This window comes from Hydra vulgaris, chromosome 01 (genome assembly GCF_038396675.1).
Source record: "Hydra vulgaris chromosome 01, alternate assembly HydraT2T_AEP".
NCBI lineage: Eukaryota > Metazoa > Cnidaria > Hydrozoa > Anthoathecata > Hydridae > Hydra > Hydra vulgaris.
In genome coordinates, this window is record NC_088920.1 from 49,913,723 (window position 1) to 49,935,200 (window position 21,478).

Below are 21,478 nucleotides of genomic sequence, written 5' to 3' on the forward strand. Positions count from 1 at the left end.
TTGCTTACCTTTTTCAATATGATTTTTCAAAAAGTAAATAAAAAGTTAAGTAAACCATATTTTCTTTTAAGGTATAAAAAAGAAATTTAAAAACCTGTTTTGTCAAGATATCAATATGTTGAACGCTACCACGACAATATAGTTCGAGTAAAAGACCAAACTGTAAAGAACATTCAAGATTCCCAGCCTCAGCTCTAAAATAAATAATTCAAAAAATGATTGGCCTGTTTAATCATACAACATACATGACATTGTTACATAACATCACTAAAATAATTCTTACTTCAAATGCCAAAACAAGTAATGGCCTATCCGTCGATTATTTAAAGCGCGTTTCAGTAAATACTTTGCTAATGGTGAATCCAAATAAGATTCATATTTCAATGCCTTAAAAATTAAAAACATAAAATCACTTACTATAACTATTTTATAATAACAGCAATGCTAATGCTAAGGTAAAGTGTGTGCACACATACATACAAACTTACATACATATTTATAAACAGGGTAAGGGTGAAAAGATAATAGCCAAGTCAAATAAATATTCAAAAATTATAGTTTCAAAAAGTAAAAGAAAATAAAAAATTTCAACAAATAAAATTAAAAAAAAAAAAAAACCTGAATAAGTTGCAGTAAATACATTTCCAATTCACCATCCCTAAAACAACAAATATAATATTTTTTAACTTTGTTTTTAAAATGTAAAACACTACTGCTACTACTTATTTATATATTAACAATTAATTAATTAATTATTATTGTTAATATATAAATATTATCAATATACTATTGTATATTAATAACTAACTATAATTAAATATAATATAAATAATTATAATGATAAACAATGTAAATAAATTTAATCCATTGAGTGTGGATTCAAATTATGAGTAATTTCCAATCAAATATATAAAAGAATTACAAAGTTATTTAAAACAATTTAAAAAATAATTTAAAGTTAATAATATGTTAGAAATTAAACTATTACGTTAAATTATCAAGCACTTTTACAGCAATAGTTCGAACATTGTTATCAGGGAATTTATAATCAAGAAGATCTAACGCAACATCAACTTCTAACGGATCAATTTTCCATGTTGTGAGCAGTAAATGAATCTACAATAAAATATTTCTATTATACACTTTATATATTCACATATATTATATACATATTAAGTCAATGTAATACTAATACCCTAAGTCAATGTATATACTATTCATTGTGCGTATTTAAGCCAGTCAATCAAACTAGTCGATCAAACTATAGACAACTTTATAGTCAAAGTAATTTTTTATTAACTGTTTGATGCTGTTTTACTCTTTTTTTTAATTTTGTTTTTATTTTTTTAACACATTTAGATATATATTTATTGACTAGATTTAAGTTCTTTTGCCTAATCCCTTTAATGTTAAAATGTTTTTTTAATTACAACATAAACTTGCTTTTTAAGTTTTAAGTAATAGATCACTAAATATATAATTTAAAATTAGGAAATATCACATGATAAAATTCTTTAACTTGTTTAACAACTTTTTCTCTTCCATTCTTGAACTTTTTCTTAATCAAAATTAGTTTAAATAAAAATCATGAGAGTGAGGCTGTCAACATAAAAGAATTGTGAGAATCAAGTGGTCAGCATAAAAGAATCATGAGAATGAGGCTGTCAACATAAAAGAATCATAAGAATGAGGCTGTCAACATAAAAGAATCATGAGAATGAAGTGGTCAACATAAAAGAATCAGTTATCTTCATTATATTCTTGCATCCTCACTTAAAATTCAGACGGTGGCCACAAAATTTTAAAAGTAAAATTCCAGGACATTTCCAGGACATTCCAGGACTTTTTGTTGCATTTCCAGGACATTTTATATCCTATTAAATGAATATTATTAATTATCTTTTCATTATATTTTTTTCATATTGATTTTTTTTGTATTAGCGTTAGAAATAATTTGGCTGTATATATATATATATATATATATATATATATATATATATATATATATATATGTATATATATATATATATATATATATATATATATATATATATATATATATATATATATATATATATATATATACACACACACACACACACACACACAGGACCTAATTGAGATTAGGGGGCAGAAGGAGCAATTTGCCAAGAGCTTCACACAATTTAAAAGCATTTTTTCTAAATTTAAGGACTTTTTTCATTCAGTGATAATGTTAAAAAATTATATTAAGAATTTAAGTCTTTATATAAAGGAATATTACTAAGTTGGAATCTAATGAATAATACTTTTGATAGTGCAGAAGGTTCAAAAGACAACTCTACAAAAGCATTATCTTTTTTAAAGTAAATTTTAAATTGGATTTCGACATGTTTTGCAGAATTACCTTCTTTTGTGAAAGAATCATCAGAGGATCATTTTATATTTGTTTCAGTTTTAGGACTAATAAAGTGTAAAGGATAAGTAACATCGTTTTTATAGCCAAGTTCTTATTATCAATACAAATCAAAAAAAGTATGGTGCAATGCCATTTTTTGTAATATATCCACACCTTGTTCAACCTAGCTGAAACTTTTTTGCAAAATTACTATCAGAAAACATTGATATAAATAGTGAGTTTAGTCCTTCACATGATCTTTGAAAAGATTTTGATAAAGCCACATGCAATAACCATCTAACTTCAGCAATTACTTGTTCATCATACCACAGGCCTTGTTACAAGATTTCGCTGTGTAACGAAAATGCGTAACGCATTTCAAAGTAACTCAACTCAGCAAATATATTTTGTATTGTTAGAAGTTATATTGCGTCACTAGCGTATTTTCAAGTACCGCATTGTAATTAAAGTTATTTTATTAACGCGTTAAAAATCATACAGTTTTTTTTTCTTACCATAACAAAAGTTACAAATAAAATCTAAGTTCCTATTTGAAGAATCATCTTTATCACTTTTTTTGAAATGTAAACTAAATTTTATTTGGAAAAAAATATTTTTTTCATAAAATGTAACATAATATTTGCTTATTTTTTTGTAATTTTACAGTTGGTTTTTGGTTACTTTATTAACTGTTAATAAATTTCTTCTTATTTATTTTGTGAACTCTTTTTGATAATGTTTTTAAACAATAATGAGTTTTATTAGTTACCGATAACATATTCGTGATCATAGTTTATTTTCATAAATTAAACAAACATCATTAAAACATAACATTATTGAATTGACAATAAACAAAATATAATAAAATATTTACATCAAAATAAACCAGGCATTTTTTAAACTATTATGACAAAAAATAATTTATATATTTAAAAGGAATTTATATATTTAATTCCTTAAGATAAAAGTTAAAACACTTTATTTTTTTTAACAAATTTTTAACAACAACAACAAAATTATTAAACAGTTTCTTTAACAAAAAATCTATTAGTTTACAATTGCGGTTAAATGCTTTTACTTACGACTTTATTTCTTCTGTATAAACATCACATAAACGATATCAAAAGATAATTTAAATATTCTAAAAGATAAAAGTTTTTGGGTAACGCAAAACTGCTGAACGTGTAGGCAAATCGCCTTTTCGCACGCAAATTGCAAGCTGCGTAACGCTTCTTAACAAGGTCTGATACCATATCTAATGTTTTAGAAGAAGACAACTTTTCAATATCCTGAATTGTACTAGTTTTTAAAGGTGATGAAATAATTGATTCTGAAAAATAATTGCATAATGAACTTGATACAGGAGGCAATAACTTATGCTTTTTAATTTTAAGATGACTTTTCAATGCATTTTCACCCATATTTTTAACATTAATGGACATTTTTGAAAAAAATTAAATTTTCCAGAACATTTCAGGATATTCCAGGACACTAGTAAAAATTCAGGACATTCCAGGACTGTGGCCACCATGAGTTCAATACATATGCAACTTTATAACACAGTTGTCTACCTATTTGCAAAAGGGTTTTCACATTAAAATGTAAAAAAATAGATCTTAAAACAAGAAAAAAGCTGGATGCCAACAACAAGAGAGCAACTCGGTGTTATTAAAAAATTTGATATAAATAATAACCAAATTTTAAATTTTAAAAATATAAGCATTAAAATAAATTTGTTAAAATATTGGTTTCTAAATTGGTTCCTCAAATAAATACCAGTAAAAAAAAAAAATGATTTTATATCACCAGTTACTTTTGGAAAATACAAAGAAACTTAAGATTTTAATCAGTTTATTAAAAGTGCTTCAAATTTAGGGCATATTTGCATATTTTTAAAGTTTTTTTACAAATATGCATGCTTTATGATTTGCTGACTATTATGACATGTCTCTACTATTAAAGTTGTAAAGATTGTTACTAGTAAAGACAGTAGGAAAATGAAAATGTGGGAAGGTAAGTACATATCAAGAAAATATAAAAACACTTTGTGTATTTTTATTTGTAATTTAAATGGATTTTACATTCTGTGATACATAGTACAAGTATAATTTTATGAGCAACATGGCTGCCTTTGAACAACTCCCTAGTTTCTAAGCTTCTAAGTTTATAAGTAGAGTTTAAGTTAGAGAGTTCAAGTTGAAGTCCATCTAAAACTTGATGCATTTCTCAAATAAAGATTGTCAAGAAAATCGATTACAGTCAGTAAGCAGTTTATACAATCTTAAAAAACTTAATATAACACTGCAATTGACTCTTGACTCTAAAATGCTTCCTGTTATAAAATTGATCATAAAAGCATCTGCCATACTATTTTTATTGATTTAGAGTAGAAAAAAAAATAAAGCTGGTAAGCAGCTGAAAGGCACATAGAGCAAAAAAATTAGAAAACTATTAGAAACAAGGTTAGAATTTTATTAGAAACTGTTAGAAACAAGGTTCTTCTAGCAGTTCTAACAGTTGTGTAAATTATTTTTTCTAATAAGGTTTTGCTTCTTCTGGACAAAGCGAAAAGCCACTGCTGAATAATCAAAAAACCAAGTACCTCTAGTAAGCCAAGGTAACAACCAAGTACCTCTAGTCAAGGACTACCAACATTTAACTGCTGTTTAAGATGAATCAAGTTGAACAACATTGTTTTTATTGCACTTATTTTATTAGGTTATTCTTATTTTCTCATATGCATCCTAGATCTTTTTAAATTTAATTCCTAACTTAAGTAGACAGCAACATTTTTTAACCAGATCTCTGCCATACAGTCAAATCAGTGACAACCCTATATAAAAAATTTTTTTATACCTTTTATTGCCTTAAAATTTACCAGGAATGAATCAAATATCAAAATTCACCAGCAATGAATCAAATTTAAAATACCAGGATAAAGTTTTCATGCAGAAAACTTCACAACATAAAAAAACTTTTGTTTTTGTTTCACAACACAAACAAACTTCATTTTGTCATTAGTTAATGTATGGGTATATGACTCTGAAACCAAATTAAATGCTTAAATTTAAAACTGACACTAAAACCTGTTGAAGAGTTTGTTAAACCAAATTGTGCATCAATGAAATATTTGATTTAAACAATATAAAGAATTTACAAATATTTTCAGATAAAACAATTGTTTTATGTTTTTTAAGTTATTGATTCAAATATTTTTAACATCACTGTAAATGTTCTGCTGGAACAAATGCAGAAAAATGAACAGTCAAAAATCTTTTATCTAGTCAAGATAATGAAGTATATTTCTTTATCAACACACCCGATTGTAACTTTGCAGTGAATTGTTAAATCGCACTCAATTGTTGAATCACACTCAATTGTTGAATCGCACTCAATTGTTAAATTACATTAACTTGTTGTATTGCACTAACTTGTTGAATTGCACTTAATTGTTCAAATGGACTTAATTGTTGAATTGCACTCAATTATTGAACTGTAGTTAATTGGAAATGTTCTTTTAACCTTCAAATTGGAAAACCTTTTAGGCTTCAAATTGGACAACACTAGATAACAGTTTTAACAATACTAAATAACAGCTTGAAAAATAAGACAAATTATAGAAGCTTGAAATAATTTACTTGATCTTAATTTAACAAAATAATGTTGTGTGATCAATAACAAAATAGTAATAAAACAAGATGTGTTAAAGATGTGTTAAATTTAGTAGTTTATATTATGACTTTTTTATAACTAAATTTATTTTGGCTGTAAGAAAATAAGCACTTTCCGTTTTATAAAACAAATGTGCTGAAACTTTTAGTTCGGCATCTTATTCTCAGTGAGTTGACATTTTATGTCATGGTTATTTTTATCTAAGAAAACTAAGAAATCAAATAAAATTAATACTAGAATTAAAACCTATTAAATTTTAAAAACACATCACTGCATTAACTTAATGAGAAAATGATTTTTGTAAAGACATGTATGGTGACTTTTCACCAATTGAGGGTTTTGAATGTTCATAAAATAAAAATACTTGATTTATACTTTTGTTTTCTATTTTAGTTTAGGCAAAAATAAAAACATTAAAAAAAAAAAAAATTAAATCACCTGGGCAACACTATCTCGATTGTTCCATTTAACACACTGCAATAGTTTTGGAAGACATTGAGGATACTCAAGAGAACATTCTACTCTAAATATATTTAAAAAAAATTCAAATAATAACTTCAATATCTTTCCATAAAGTTATAACTTTTAACTTTAATAAAAAATATAAAGTTTAACTTTCCATGAAGTTATAACTTGAAGTTATATCTTTTTTTAAAACAATGAAAATTTGTTTTTTTTGAAAATTTACTGCTATTACGACTGCAAGCAACAACTGAATGAAGACTATAAATTTTAGGTTTAAATTCTTTACATCATTAGTATACTAAATCTTAATATCAAATTTGCTGAAAATTTTTTTTTTGGAAACAACCATGACGAAGCGGTTATTATAATCAATTAACTAAAGAAATAATAAATCCTCAGGGAAACATAGCATCAGAAACAAAGGAATGTACATTGCCCAGTGTAAGGTGCACTGGGTAATGCGCTTCAAAATAAAAATAATTTGCACTACAAAATGCACTTGTTGCTACAGTTCTTTAGTTTGTTGATATATATCTTACTACATTAAATAAAGAATTTTTAAAGGCTTTTTTACTATTTTGAATTAAGTAAGAAATAAAAAAATCTATTAGTTTTTTAATAAAATATTCAAGCGAAATAGACTACTGCAAGATCATATGCTGCAAATTTTAGTCTTTTTTTTTTTACAAAAAATTATTAATTTTTTTTTTGTCATTTTTATTTTAATTATTGTATTTAGTAGTTACTATGCTCACTTTTCTTTTTTCCAAATTAGAAACTATTATAAAAATGAACCAAATTGCTTATTAGCTTTTTTATCATTAAAATTACTAAATAACTCTCTTTTCTTTGCAGCTTCTTCAGCATATTTTTTGTACCAAAAGAAAATATCACTTTCTATTATTAAACTACTAACTACAAATAAAAATTGCTTAATCATTTATTTCTATTTGTTAATATTATTATTTTCTAATTCTTTAATGATTTCTAATTTTAATTCATTTATTGTATTAATTCATTTAAGTCTTCTTTTTTTAAACTTTTTTTAAAATTCTTAAATTTTTTTTTTATATTGTGATTGTTTCAAAACAGTGTTCCTCGATAAAAAGATCCCTGTTGCTGACACAACTTGTGTTTATATTTTAAATACACCTAGAAAATATGTTTAGAGTTAGTTAACACAAAACAAGTTATTGAGATATAAAAAAAACTATCATTTTTAATGGTACATTGTTTTTTATAAAGTTGACTTACTGATTTTCTTTAAAAAAAAAAATTGGCCTGCTAATCGGTTGATATAAAAAAAATCTGGTCTGATTAGTCATTGACATAATCATTGATGTAAAAGTTATATTATATTTTAACTTTTTGGTTTTTAAAATTTTATCTGATAAGTAAAAAAAAAACTTTTTAAAACAATTTTAATTATAATTATAATTTAAAAAAAAAAAAAATAAAATTAAAAATTATAAACAAATGAAATTGAACTTTTTAATAATATTATTGTTAGTATAACTTTTTAAGTATAAAAATTTTTTAGATCATACAATCTATAATAATTCAAAAAAATCTTTTTAAATTAACTTTAATAATAATAATTTTAACAGATGAAAATAATAGATATGCATTTTGGTTCAATAAAGCTTTAAAAGTTTTACTTACATTTGTTTTATTTTAAAAACAAAACAAATAAAAAATATTATAATATATTAATATTTTATATTATATACTATAGAAGTATATATATATATATATATATATATATATATATATATATATATATATATATATATATATATATATATATATATATATATATATATATATATATATATATATATATATATATATATGTGATTCATCTCCCACAAGGCCGAGAAGGCCACTAGAGATGAGGAGGCTACTTGTGGTTATAACCCTCTCTCAACTCTATAATTCCGAAATGCGAATGTTGACAAACAAGGCCGCTGCACGGAGAAACAAGTTGAGTGTGGTACTGCCAGGGACATGATAGGAATTGAACTCGGAATCTCTTGCTTATGAAGCAAGCACTCTACCACTACACCACTACCACATATATATAAAATTATATTATATAATTAAATTAGATATATTTTAATTAAATATATTTAAATTATATTATATATAAAATAATATATTGTAATATATTAATGTATTATATATATTATAATATATTAAAATAATATATTTGTAATATATTATATTACATACTATAGAAACCTCATATAAGGAAGATATATAAATCTTAAAATCATCAAGACGTTTGTTAAAATCCATAATTAAATCTAAAGATCAAAAACAATACTTTGGAATTTAGTGAAAAATGATACAAATCAATTTGATTAGCTGATTTTCAGTGAAAACAAAATGGGGTGTATGAATCTTTTTAATAAAAGTAGTTTTTTAAGAAAAGCTTAAATGTTTGATTATTTTTTCATTTTGTCAAGCCTTCAATTATGTTATAATGATGTTATTGAAATATTTTTATAAACTGAAAAATGCTTTATCTCCACTAAAGACAAATTAAAAAAAAAAGAAAATACAAACTTATGCATAAATTAAACAGTTTTAAAAAAACCTCTGCAAAAACATTCAACAATCAAATCAGATATAAAAATAACTGCAGCAACAAATGAATAATGATAAACATATTTTTCCTCTTAAATTATCTTTAGTAATTTAAACAAAATAAAACTTAAAAAACTATTGAAATTTATTTTTAGCAAATTTTTGGTTGTGGTTTGCCATTATCCAAAAAACTAAAGAAACCTCTTTTCTTTTCCACTTTTACTAATGTCTATTTGTTTTCTAATCACTGTGCCAATTTATCCCATCAATTCCAGCTGAGGTGTCATGTACTTGATTAATACGATATATATAGGTCAAGATACAACTAGGCAGTTATAAGGTTGTTTATCAATCAAAGTTATGCTTTTGTAATTCCTGATTCATCTATACTTTTGTTATCTGGAATGTTACTGAATATGGTAGTTACTATCATAAAGTTTGGCCAACTAGTATACTGGTATTAATACCAGTATACTAGTTGGCCAATAATACCAAATCAAAGTACCAATACAATAATACCAATCAAAGTTATGCTTTTGTAATTCCTGATTCATCTATACTTTTGTTATCTGGAATGTTACTGAATATGGTAGTTACTATCATAAAGTTTGGCCAACTAGTATACTGGTATTAATACTGTGAGTGGTTTGATTAATTGCAAGATAACAAGCAGCACAGATACATTATCAACATACATATTGATGATGCATCTGTGATGCACGCTATCTTGCAATTATCATCTGTGATGCGTGATATCAATGAGTGATAAGTTATTGACCATTAACTATATAAATAATGTGTATGTTGTTTTGTGGTTAAGTCACCGCATAATCACCTTTATGTGTTTTAACCAGATAACATTCCTTATCTATTTTTTATTCTTTTATATATTTTAATTTTATTTCTGTCCTACTTTTGCTCTGTCCAAAATTCTTTATCTTGAAGTTTAATGAGAATTTCCTAGTTCAAATGGCTTTAAGCACTTTCTTTTAGGTCTTTATCTGATCATTTTTTCTTATCAAAATCATTGATTTTCTATTAATGAAAATACAGTAAAATGGGGTTTCTTTATGGACTATGCAATATACAGAATATTTATATAAAAATATTTAGCAAAACTTTTTTGATGACATTTCTTTTCTTAAAGATTAAAAAAGTAATATCCTGGCAACTAAGCTGAGTATCCAATACATCTTTATTTGCACATAATGTTTATTAAACTTTGATTACACAACAACAACAAAAAAATTAAAAACAAAAAATGAAATACCTTAGTAACCACATTAGTTCTTTTTCTTTTTCAAACATTGGTAATAAGGTATCTCTTTGTATGACCTCTTCAATTTGTTGTCTATGCAGCTTACCTCCTCTTCTCAAATAAGGATGTGGTTGATCGCCATTTACTTGTTCAGCTTTTATTTTATCTGCAGCATATTGAATTATCTTTTCCTCTGAGGGGTAAACAACAGGGTGAGCAAACTCAGTTAACTTAATAATAAGACAAGCTCCATTTTCATCACCACTTGAAGCTACTGTTCCAAGAGGATTTAAAAAATTTTGATTTTCATTCTTTCGTCCAATCGAATATTGCCAACAGTATAGAGCACAAGTGCCAGTTTTTAAATATGCTTTATAATTAAAAATAGGCATGTTGACCCAACCAATGCATACAGGCTGATTAAAATATAAATTTAAAAATTACATAATTTTTTACTTTATTTATACATATATACAGTGTTTGAAGTAAAACAAAAAAAAGTAATGGAATGGTATTCAGTAAATTAAAAATATTATCCCGCCTAATCATTGTTATATATAGAGATTTATAAAAATGCAGCAGGATGGTTTATACTTTATAAAAAGGTGACCGGATGGCATCCCGCCTCACTTCGAGTACTGCATATATACATATATATAAAGTTATATATGTACTCGCATATATATATATATATATATATATATACATATTTTTTTTTTTTTTTTTTTTTTTTTTTACACTACAGATGAGGAGGCTACTTAATAGTGGTTATAACCCTCTTTCAACTCTATAACTCCGAAACACGAACCTTGAGGAACAAGGCCGCTGCGCAGAGAAACAAGTTGAGCGAGGTACTACCAGGGACGTGGTGGGGATCGAACTCGGAACCTCTCGCTTATGAAGCAAGCGCTTTACCACTACACCACTACCGCATATTACCACTACACCACTACCGCATATATATATATACAACCCTCGGAGTTAGGAAAAATGAGGTTGGCAATGATTTGCTAACCTCAACCTTTTAGAGGTTGGCAGCAGGTTGGTAAAAAAAATTTGATACAAAGATCTCACCATAAAACATAGAAATGAGACCAACTACTTAAGGAGGTTTTAGGCAACTTAAAAGTGTTTGAGGTCGGTTTTTTGTCGACCTCAAACACTTTTAGGTCAGCAGAGTAATTCCATGTCAAAACAACCAGGCCATGCAACCCTATGTCTTTGGATTTTTTTATATTTTTACCATGGTTAGTACATTATAAAATAAGATAAATCCCAAAATTTCAAGGTCTAACTCTCAACGGTTCGTGAGTAATGGTTGTTTTATTTTTAGCTACTATTATTGATTTGGTCATTTTCCGCCATTTTTAATTTTACATTTCTCTTTATAAAACCAAGCCTTTAAACGTGTGAATTCTAAAAATAAGTGACTTAGTTAATCTCAAAGTGAGGAATTTAAATATATAAATAAAAAACTCATTTTATAATTAAAAAGTACCTAAATATCAATTACAAATGTTAAAATAAGGGACACCTGCCACTGTAAAATTTTTAGGTGTGCGGTATATTTTTTTAACTTAAAATTTCAAATTAGGTCATTGTATGTTCGAAGAACATTGTGTGAAAAAATCATTTATGCCAAATACATAGTTTTGTAAATATTTTACTTTTGTAGTAAAAATGTATATATAATTGAAGGGGCGGACCACGATTTTATGGTGTTTGAGTTAAATAACTTCCAGCTAAGTTCTATACTCCAAACCTTTGAATGTTCATACTTATGTCATTTAAGGACGTTTTGCAAAAAATTGCGCTGCAAAGAGCCTGGGAACAAAAATACCCTAAAAAGTAGAAATCATCCGCCTAAACGTGAAGGGAATTGATTTTTTCGAACAGAAAAATTACTTACTTTAATAAGACTAAAACAACCCCCTCAAAATGAGGGGGTTGTTTAATTAGGTATAATTTCTAAACAAATCATTATTTTTCAATGAAATTTTATTACCTTAAAGAAATTTCTACCTAGTTTAGGATATTAGAATTCATATTTCAAAAAATTAATTTCCCCCACGTTTTAGGTTTCTAATTTTTAGGGTATTTTTGTTCCCAGGTTCTTCGCAGCGCAAGCAAACCTTTGAATGTTCATACTTATGTCATTTAAAGATGTTTGCAAAATATCTTTAAATGACATAAGTATGAACATTCAAAGGTTTGGAATATAGAACTTACCTGGAAGTTATTTAACTCAAACACCGAAATATCGTGGATCCGCTCCTGAATTAAATGTGCAACTTTTATTTCTTTTCCTAAGAGTAATTCCATTTCAAAACAACCAGGCCATACAACCCTAAATTCTCTGATTTTTTTTTCAATTTTCGCCATAGTACTTTAGAAAAAAATGATAATACCTATCTAAATCTAAGTGGTTCTCAAGTTATGAAAGTTTTTTTAATGTGTTTTTTTATTTTCTTTTTGTTTCCTTGTTTCCTTGTCTTTTTCAATTACCAAAGTTTAATTGCTAAATTCAGACATATTCATCTAATTTAAATGTTGCAATCAGTTCTACATAAATAATGTAATTAATACTTGTGCATTTTTAAATATGCAAGTATAACATTTTTTAATTCATTATCAAAATGATTTCACATGATATTGGTAAAGTTTTGAACTCAGAATGCCATAAAACCTCATATTCTAGAAATAACGAGATTTTTTTACTACATGACCTAGACACTGATACTCGTCAAAACATTTTATGGAGAACTGAGTTGCGTGCTTGTGAAGAACTATTCAGCTATTGTAATCACCAATTTCACTACTTTGGAAAAAGATTTGAAAAGAAAAATGGCAATTGTTGTAATGTTTATAGAGTGCATAAAAAAAAAAAAAAAAAAAGGTAATTTGATTTCAAATATATTTTATGTAATTATATCAAAGAAACCCTTCTTTAATTTTCAAATTGTATTACTTTTCTGATGGATGTGGAGGACAGTATAAAAATTTTCAAAATCTATGCCATCACTCAGAAGATTTTTTAACGAAAGCTGAATGGATATTTTTTGCAACCAGTCATGGCAAATCTTCTTGTGATGCAATAGATGATACAGTAAAACGAACAACAGCAAGAAAACGTCCAAAGAAAAATCAAATACTAACAATCTATGAATTTTGCACTCAAAAAGCGCTCACAATAAAGTTCTTTAAAATTGATAAAGGAACTATGGTTAACGTTAGAGCTACATAAAATAAACGATTTGAGAAGGGAAAAACAATACCAGGAAGTCGAGGATTTCACAATTGCATACCAGTTTCGAAAACATCTATGTTATTTAAAAAAACTAGTAACAATATAAATCCAAAATCTATTAATATAACTAAAAAATCAAGTTACCAAAATTTAAGTTTAATAAATTTTGAGCTAATGCAGAAATATAAATATTACGCATGTACATATGACTCGTTTTGGTGAATTGCAGTAATTGAAGAAAAAGATGAAGAATATAATGATATAAAAATAAAGTTTATGCATCCACACGGTCCATCTGAACAGTTTTTCTGGCCGAAAAGGGATAATTATTGTTGGATACCAATCACCAATAACATTTTGGTGCACTTATTAATGTAACAACATTAATAAGTGCACCAAAAATAATATCAGATAAATATGAACTTTCAAAAAAAGATTTTAACAAAATTAATAAGTATATATTTGTAAATCAATAATTTTTAATGGATATATTATAAAAAATTGTATATCAATTCAAGTATGCATCATTTTTATTTATTTTGAATACTACGATAAGCGAAATATGCTATATTTGCTTTTTTTGTAATATTTTTCATTTAATTTTTAAACTATGTATTTGGCAGAAATGATTTTTTCACACAATGTTCTTCAAACATACAATGATCTAATCTGAAATTTTAAGCTTAAAAAATTTACTGCACACCTAAAAATTTTACTGGGGCAGGTGTCCATTATTTCAACATTTATAATTGATATTTAGGTACTTTTTAATTATAAAATGAGTTTTTTATTTATATATTTAAATTCCTCACCTAGAAATTAACTAAGTCACTTATTTTTAGAACTCAAATGTTTATAGACTTGGTTTTATAAGGAGAAATGTAAAATTAAAAATGGCAAAAAATGACCAAATCAATAATAGTAGCCAAAATTAAAACAACAATTACTCACGAACCGTTGGGAGTTAGACCTTGAAATTTTGGGATTTATCTTATTTTATAATGTACTATGGTAAAAATATAAAAAAAATCCAAGGACATAGGGTTGCATTTAAAAAAAAAATTGGTTGTTATGACGTGGAATTACTCAGCAGTTAGGTCATATATATATATATATATATATATATATATATATATATATATATATATATATATATATATATATATATATATATATATATAGGCCCTGCTAAAATAAAATGCTTATTATATGTGATATATATATATATATATATATATATATATATATATATATATATATATACATATATATATATATATATATATATATATATATATATATATATATATATATTATATATATACATATATACATATATTGAAATACATATATATGTTAAAATACATATATATATATATATATATATATATATATATATATATTTATATTTATTAAAATATATATATACATATATTAAAATATATATATATATATACTAAAATATATGCATATATTTTAAAATTAATATTTATTAAAATTTATATATATATAATAATAAATTGTTCAACCTTGCGCTTTCTGCGATCATTCTGTTGATAACCAACAATACTAAAACATAACCGTGCCATTCTTGGAATGTCAGCAACAGGGAGATCAAATTCAAGAAATTCATTCCAGTGTGGAGTAGTAGATTGTTGCAATCTATTAGTTGATTGTACCTTACAAACTTCTTCCCCACCATGAAATATACCGCAATGTATTTCTTTCTATAATTTAATAAATTGTAAATGATTTTCAATTTACTTTTTTTCTAAAATTCTTTTATTTTATTAAAGTTTAAATCTCATCAACTTACCCACATTTGTGCATTATGAATTCCTTTTGCTGCAAATATGTTAACTTTAAATAATGTTCTTGGACTAATATCCCATAAACAAATTTCATTTTTTCTTCGTTTTTCTGGAGTTGGTGGTGGATTATCTAATATAGGAGCTGCACATTCTTTTTCAATATCAAGATCTGCTTTAGCTATAAGAACCAACCTGATAGGTTTGTCCCACTGCAAACAATCTCTAACATACTTAATAAAACAACAAAAGTAAAGTTAATACTTGTGTAAAAAAACATGAAGCTTTATAGCCAATTCTTAGATTTTCTTGAAACAATTTTTTTTTTTTTGCTCTTGCAACATTACTTGCTTATTCAGCAATATCTAGTGTTACAAGATATTGCTGAATAAGCAAGTATGTTCTTACAAATTATATAAAAAACTTTGAAAATAAAAAAGTAAAAAACAGTCTAACCTTTAAAATTAATCAAATAAATTAAAAAAATAAATGGTAACTTATGGCTACAACATAAGTCACAGCTGTTTTATGAAATGTAAAATTAAACATTATATCATGAGTTCATCAAAAAATAAAACTATTTTTGCATAAAAAGTATGTAAATTTACTAATTTTAAAATATTAAATACTCCCTCCGTTCCACAATAGTTGTCACATTTGGATACTTTTGGTCCGATTTTTGAAAATTTGTGCTATTCTAGTAATTTTTTTAAAGACTTGCTAAATTTGAACTATCTTACCTTGATTTTATGAAGGTTGATACCATGACAATGTATTTGTAGGTTAACTATTGTAAACTATTCTTAAGTAATCGCATAGACTTTGAAGCGTTATTGATGATGTAGTAATTAGGTAGACTTTTATGCATATTTTTTTGGCTTTTAAATTAATATCATAATTTTTGCTTATATTAAATAATAAATATCTATTTATTATTTAATATAAACTTTCAATGTTACTATTATTATTATTATTATTATTATTATTATTATTATTATTATTAAAATATTATCTATTATTATTAGAGTGATTTTATATTTTTTAGCCTTCCTTATTTATGTTGTTTCTTTGTTTTAAACAATTTAGAGCCGTTTCTTTCCTTAACTAAACCTCATTCATGCAATATGTAATGTAATACCTTCAAGTTTTCTTATCTCTACCTTTACCATTTAATCCTGAAGCTGCTACCTCTCTACATTCTGATACCAAAATTACTTTAATCTTCTAACAAACATTGTTTGATACAACCTTTTTATCAAAAAAAATTTCAGACAGTTGATGAGACTACCAGTCTACATAAGGTCAAGAGCCAGTTAGTAAAGACACTACCAGTCTACATAAGGTCAAGAGACACAAAAAAACAAGAAGCCAGTTAGTAAAATTATTTTCAACAAGTTAATAGTTGTTAGCCTTTGTTTGAATTAGTTACTGAATGTTATTCTGAAATAAAACTTGATATATCCTACAAAGAATAAACATATAAGTTTGTGGTGTCCATAATTCAGTTAAAAAAATGTCTGTGATGTATTTGCGGAAAAAATTTCATTATCACTTGGATAAAAGTTTCATATAACCAAGTTTCATCTTTTTTTTGCCTATCAAGAACCTTTGATAGGCAAAAAATCCTGCTCAGTGTTACATCAAAACAAACATCCAAAGCAGTGCATAAAAACCTGAACAAGACATTGAAAAGTTTGTTGTGTCTAAGAAAAATGTCCATCATTTCTGGTGAGAAATTAAAAGCTTTTATTGTTGAATACAATTTAGTGAGACTATAAGATTTTTAAGGATATCTTTATATTTAAAAAAAATATATATCTTTTTTATAACAAAATATGTTTAAAACATTGTTTGTGGCATTTTATTTGTCTGAATTTTTATTTGAAACTTATGCATGTTTTGTATATGCCGATAGAGACAGAGAAACTTTTGGATATAAAATTAAATTTTTGTTGAGGGGAAAATATCAGTCAGTTTGTCCATGACTTATTTTTTGACAAAACTTAAAAAACATAACCCAATTGTCTTTTTCACATCCTTTTGGAAACCAATGTTTGCATTTTTCCATCAAAAGAAACTACTAAATTGGTTTGTTTTAACATAATATTGCATCATGAAAATATAGAATCCCCTTAAAGTATTGTTACAATTATACAAAATAAAGACTTTTATAAATAAAAAGTTTTATTTTCATTTAAAAAAAAGGATGTAAAATGATTGACAATAAACAACTTTTCATATTAAGATAAGCTGCTTCTTTCTCCTGCAGTTGCACAAATATTACAAACAAAAACACAGCAGTTCATCCAAACATACTTTAAAATTCTCTCAAGACATCTATCAAGACATTCTGCTTCTTTGTTAGTTACTTTATATTACTCTCTTGGTTAAAATAAACACAACAAACTTTCATAAAAATCATTTTTTAAACAAATTAATGGTAAAAAGACATAAAATTTATACAAGAAAAACTGATGCTTATAAAATTGACATTATAAAATGACATTTTAAAATTACTGAGCAAAAAGGTTTTTGAAAAAAAAATTATAACCATAACTAAATTTTACAGTGTCTACAAATAACATAATCAAACATTTTTTGTTACTCTTTGATTATTAAAAGATTTTTTATTCTAATAACTTTTGTGCTTGTTGTTTTTGTTTTGTTGTTTTGTTGCTTTTGAAGTTCGAAAAACCGCTTCAGTTTGCCTTCAATAAACAATTCATCATGTGTAATTCACATTTGGATTGCTTATGAAGTTTTATTTTAGAAATGCAATAATTAAATAAATTAAAAAAAAAAACATATATCTTAAAAAGGAAACAAAGTTAATGATAAGTCTTTTTACTTGTGTAAAGCAAAAAGATAAACTTTTTTTACATTAATCAACTGCAAGATAGACAACATAAGATTTTTACACACCTTAAATTTAAAATTGAAATCCAGTTTCAAGTAAAAAGCCATAAAAATGTATCAGGCTTTCATGAAATTGTTTCCATGAAATTAGTTTTATATAAAAAAAAAAGTACTTTTGGTGGCCAGAGTTTTTTTTGTTATTAGTTTTTTTGAATTCTTTTGAGTTGCTAATTATTTGCAAATTCATTAGTATTTTGTTAAAATGTTTAGTTACCAAGTAGAGGAATCCATTTTGAGCATATTCTTATCCCATTTAGACAATAATATTGATTTGAATATTATTGTCTAAATGGGATAGAGTTGAATAACTGGTACAAAAAAAATGTTTAGTATGGTGTTAACAAATACTTGTTCATTTATTTATTTAAACATAGCACATTTTTAATAAGTGTAAACATCACTTATGTTAAGTACTAAAAAATCTCATCTTACACACTTATAATTATATGAATTTTTATTAATCCAAAAAACTGTAAATTAGCATATAAACTAACTTTGTACCAAAAATATATAACGAAAACTCTAAAAAATAAAAAATACTACTAAACATGCTTATTTACAAATACATGAACGACTATGTATTCCCTATATAGCAAATCATGCACTAACATATTTATGTGTATTAAAATTAAATTTGTTTAACTTCTTTTGCCTGCTTTCTTTTTTTCTTCGCATTTTTATTTTTATTTTTATTCTATCAAAAATGAATATAAACTAAGGATATTTTTCTTTGTTTTAAACATATTTTGTTATTAAAGGAAGTATTTATATTAAAAAACTGTATATTTAAATACATATATATGTAAATGTGTAAATATGCACACATGTATGTAAACATATGTATGTAACTGATATAATATATATATATATATATATATATATATATATATATATATATATATATATATATATATATATATATATATATATATATATATATATATATATATATATATAATATATCAGTTACACATTGCGATTTCTTGATGACAAGACATCCGGTCTTATGCAAGTTTCCTGCATTTTTTATAATATGATATTCAATACTCTACAGTATTATTTTATATATTTTTGGTATAACACAATATTGTGGATTTTTATCATTTTATTATACTCTGTAAACAACTTTTATGAATATATTATGAAGTTGAAATGAATAAAGAACAAAAAACTAAAAGAAAAAAAAAAAGAAAAAATAATAATAATCTCTTCTATTTATAGTTTACAAGTTATAATTAAGAAACAATACTTTAAACATTTCCCCAGCTTTTAGGCTTAAAATTTTCTTGAAATAATTTTGCAGTTAAATTAAGTTTAATTTTTTTTTTAAAAGATATTTCGTTTTATTTTTGACTTAATTATTTTTTTATTTTTAATTTGTTTGACTCTTTTTTTTGTTTGTTTTTGTTTTGTTCATACATCAATATTTAAATAACATGAGAGGAGTGTACACACATCGAATGATATAAATAGATAGAACATGCACTGTGTGTACATAAATCAACTGAGGGCTTAGGCTTTTAGTGGGCAATCTTAATGTTAATCCAAAATATAAATTAAAAATTGTTCACAATGTAAAATACCATACAAAAGATAAAACAACAAGTTCAAGTGGTAAAATCACATTCCAAGTGGTAAAATACCAAAGTTCACAGAGTAAAATTATAAGAAATAATTTACCACAGTAAAATCTAGTGAAAAATGCCAATTATGAAGTAAAATGACCATTTCACGATAAAAAATACCCTGTAGATTTTATTACTACTACTATTATTATTATTAATATTATTATTATTCATCATAATTATTATTAACTTTTTCCTGGGAAATAAAAATTTAAACCTACCTTATATTGTAAAATAGGTTTCTCTTCAAGAAACTCATTTCCGAATGAATCTGTTATAACATGACCAAGGAAAAAATTTAAGCGACCATAAACTTTCAAAACATAATCATTTACATTCTCTTTTTGTATTAGTTTTGATGTTTGAATCTTCTTGCAAAGAACTTTTTCTATGAGCTCTTTTGGATAAATATTCTCAGCAACTTTAAATGTTATAAAACTATTTTTAACAATTGATACAGATAAATGAATACAATTATTTTCAATTCTTAGTTTTTCTTTTAATGATGATGAAAGATTATAGTCTTCTTCAAATTCTGGTGGGTAAGTGTAAATTGCCTTTCGATCCCAACTAGATTGACTGCGTTGATAAGAAATAAAATCACAAAATTGGATACATTTGCTTCGAAATTCATCAACTTCTTCATTTTTGGAAGAAATTGTGTTGTTTCCAATCAATAAATTTATTTTTGAGCTAATCAATTTTACTGATTCATCCCCTTGCTTTTGCACAATCTTCAGATAAGGTCTAACGGGTTTAATGTCAAAAAGGGATAACTCTTCATCCATTAACTCCTCAGTACCACCTTTAGCACTTACTGCAACAAAAACATAATTTTCTTTTAAAAGCAAAGCAGTCTTATTAGAAAAGTGAGCAGCATCTTGCCAAAGTTTATTTTTGATCTCTGATAAAGGTATATCAATCTGAACCTTTTGAAGAGTTATACAGATACCACTAGGTAGCATACACAGCACATCTATTTTACTATTGATTGTTAAGCCATTCCAGATGTTATAGCGAGCTAAAGCACCAGTCACCATTTTTCTTAATTCATTTTCCTACCTAAATGTAAAATATATAAACTTAACTTATAATAGTTATATTTTTAAATAAAATTTTCATCCTCATTTATTAGAACATATTTATATTATTAATAACAATAATAATAATAATAACAATAATAATAATAACAATAATTATCATTATTGTTATTATTATTATTATTATTATTATTATTATTATTATTATTATTATTATTATTATTATTATTATTATTATTATTATTATTATTATTATTATTATTATTGATTTATGATCACTTCAAAACAAACAAGAGTTTCTTTTGAATCTATATGTAATAATATATAATATATTATATAGTAATATTTATTATAAAATAACTATTTATATCTATAACTATTTACAATTAATTAATATTTTATATAAAAATAATATTATGATAAATAAAATGTAAAGAAATTAATAAAACTGAAACTACATTTCTCAAACTATGGTTTATAA

At 24.9% G+C, this 21,478-nt stretch overlaps 1 protein-coding gene across 1 annotated transcript in view; it reads right to left on the reverse strand.

The window, feature by feature from the left end:
- LOC100210375 (phosphatidylinositol 4,5-bisphosphate 3-kinase catalytic subunit beta isoform) overlaps positions 1-21,039 on the reverse strand; it is a 43,175-nt gene extending 22,136 nt beyond the window's left edge. The window contains exons 1-9 of the mRNA XM_065788477.1: positions 20,179-21,039; positions 15,425-15,649; positions 15,138-15,335; positions 10,374-10,777; positions 6,488-6,572; positions 989-1,116; positions 619-658; positions 284-387; positions 95-194 (exon numbers count right to left, since the gene is read on the reverse strand). Of these exons, the coding sequence (XP_065644549.1) occupies positions 95-194; positions 284-387; positions 619-658; positions 989-1,116; positions 6,488-6,572; positions 10,374-10,777; positions 15,138-15,335; positions 15,425-15,649; positions 20,179-20,997 (2,103 nt within the window). The 5' untranslated portion in view covers positions 20,998-21,039. The remainder of the gene's footprint in view (positions 1-94; positions 195-283; positions 388-618; positions 659-988; positions 1,117-6,487; positions 6,573-10,373; positions 10,778-15,137; positions 15,336-15,424; positions 15,650-20,178) is intronic.
- Positions 21,040-21,478: the final 439 nt, after the last annotated feature.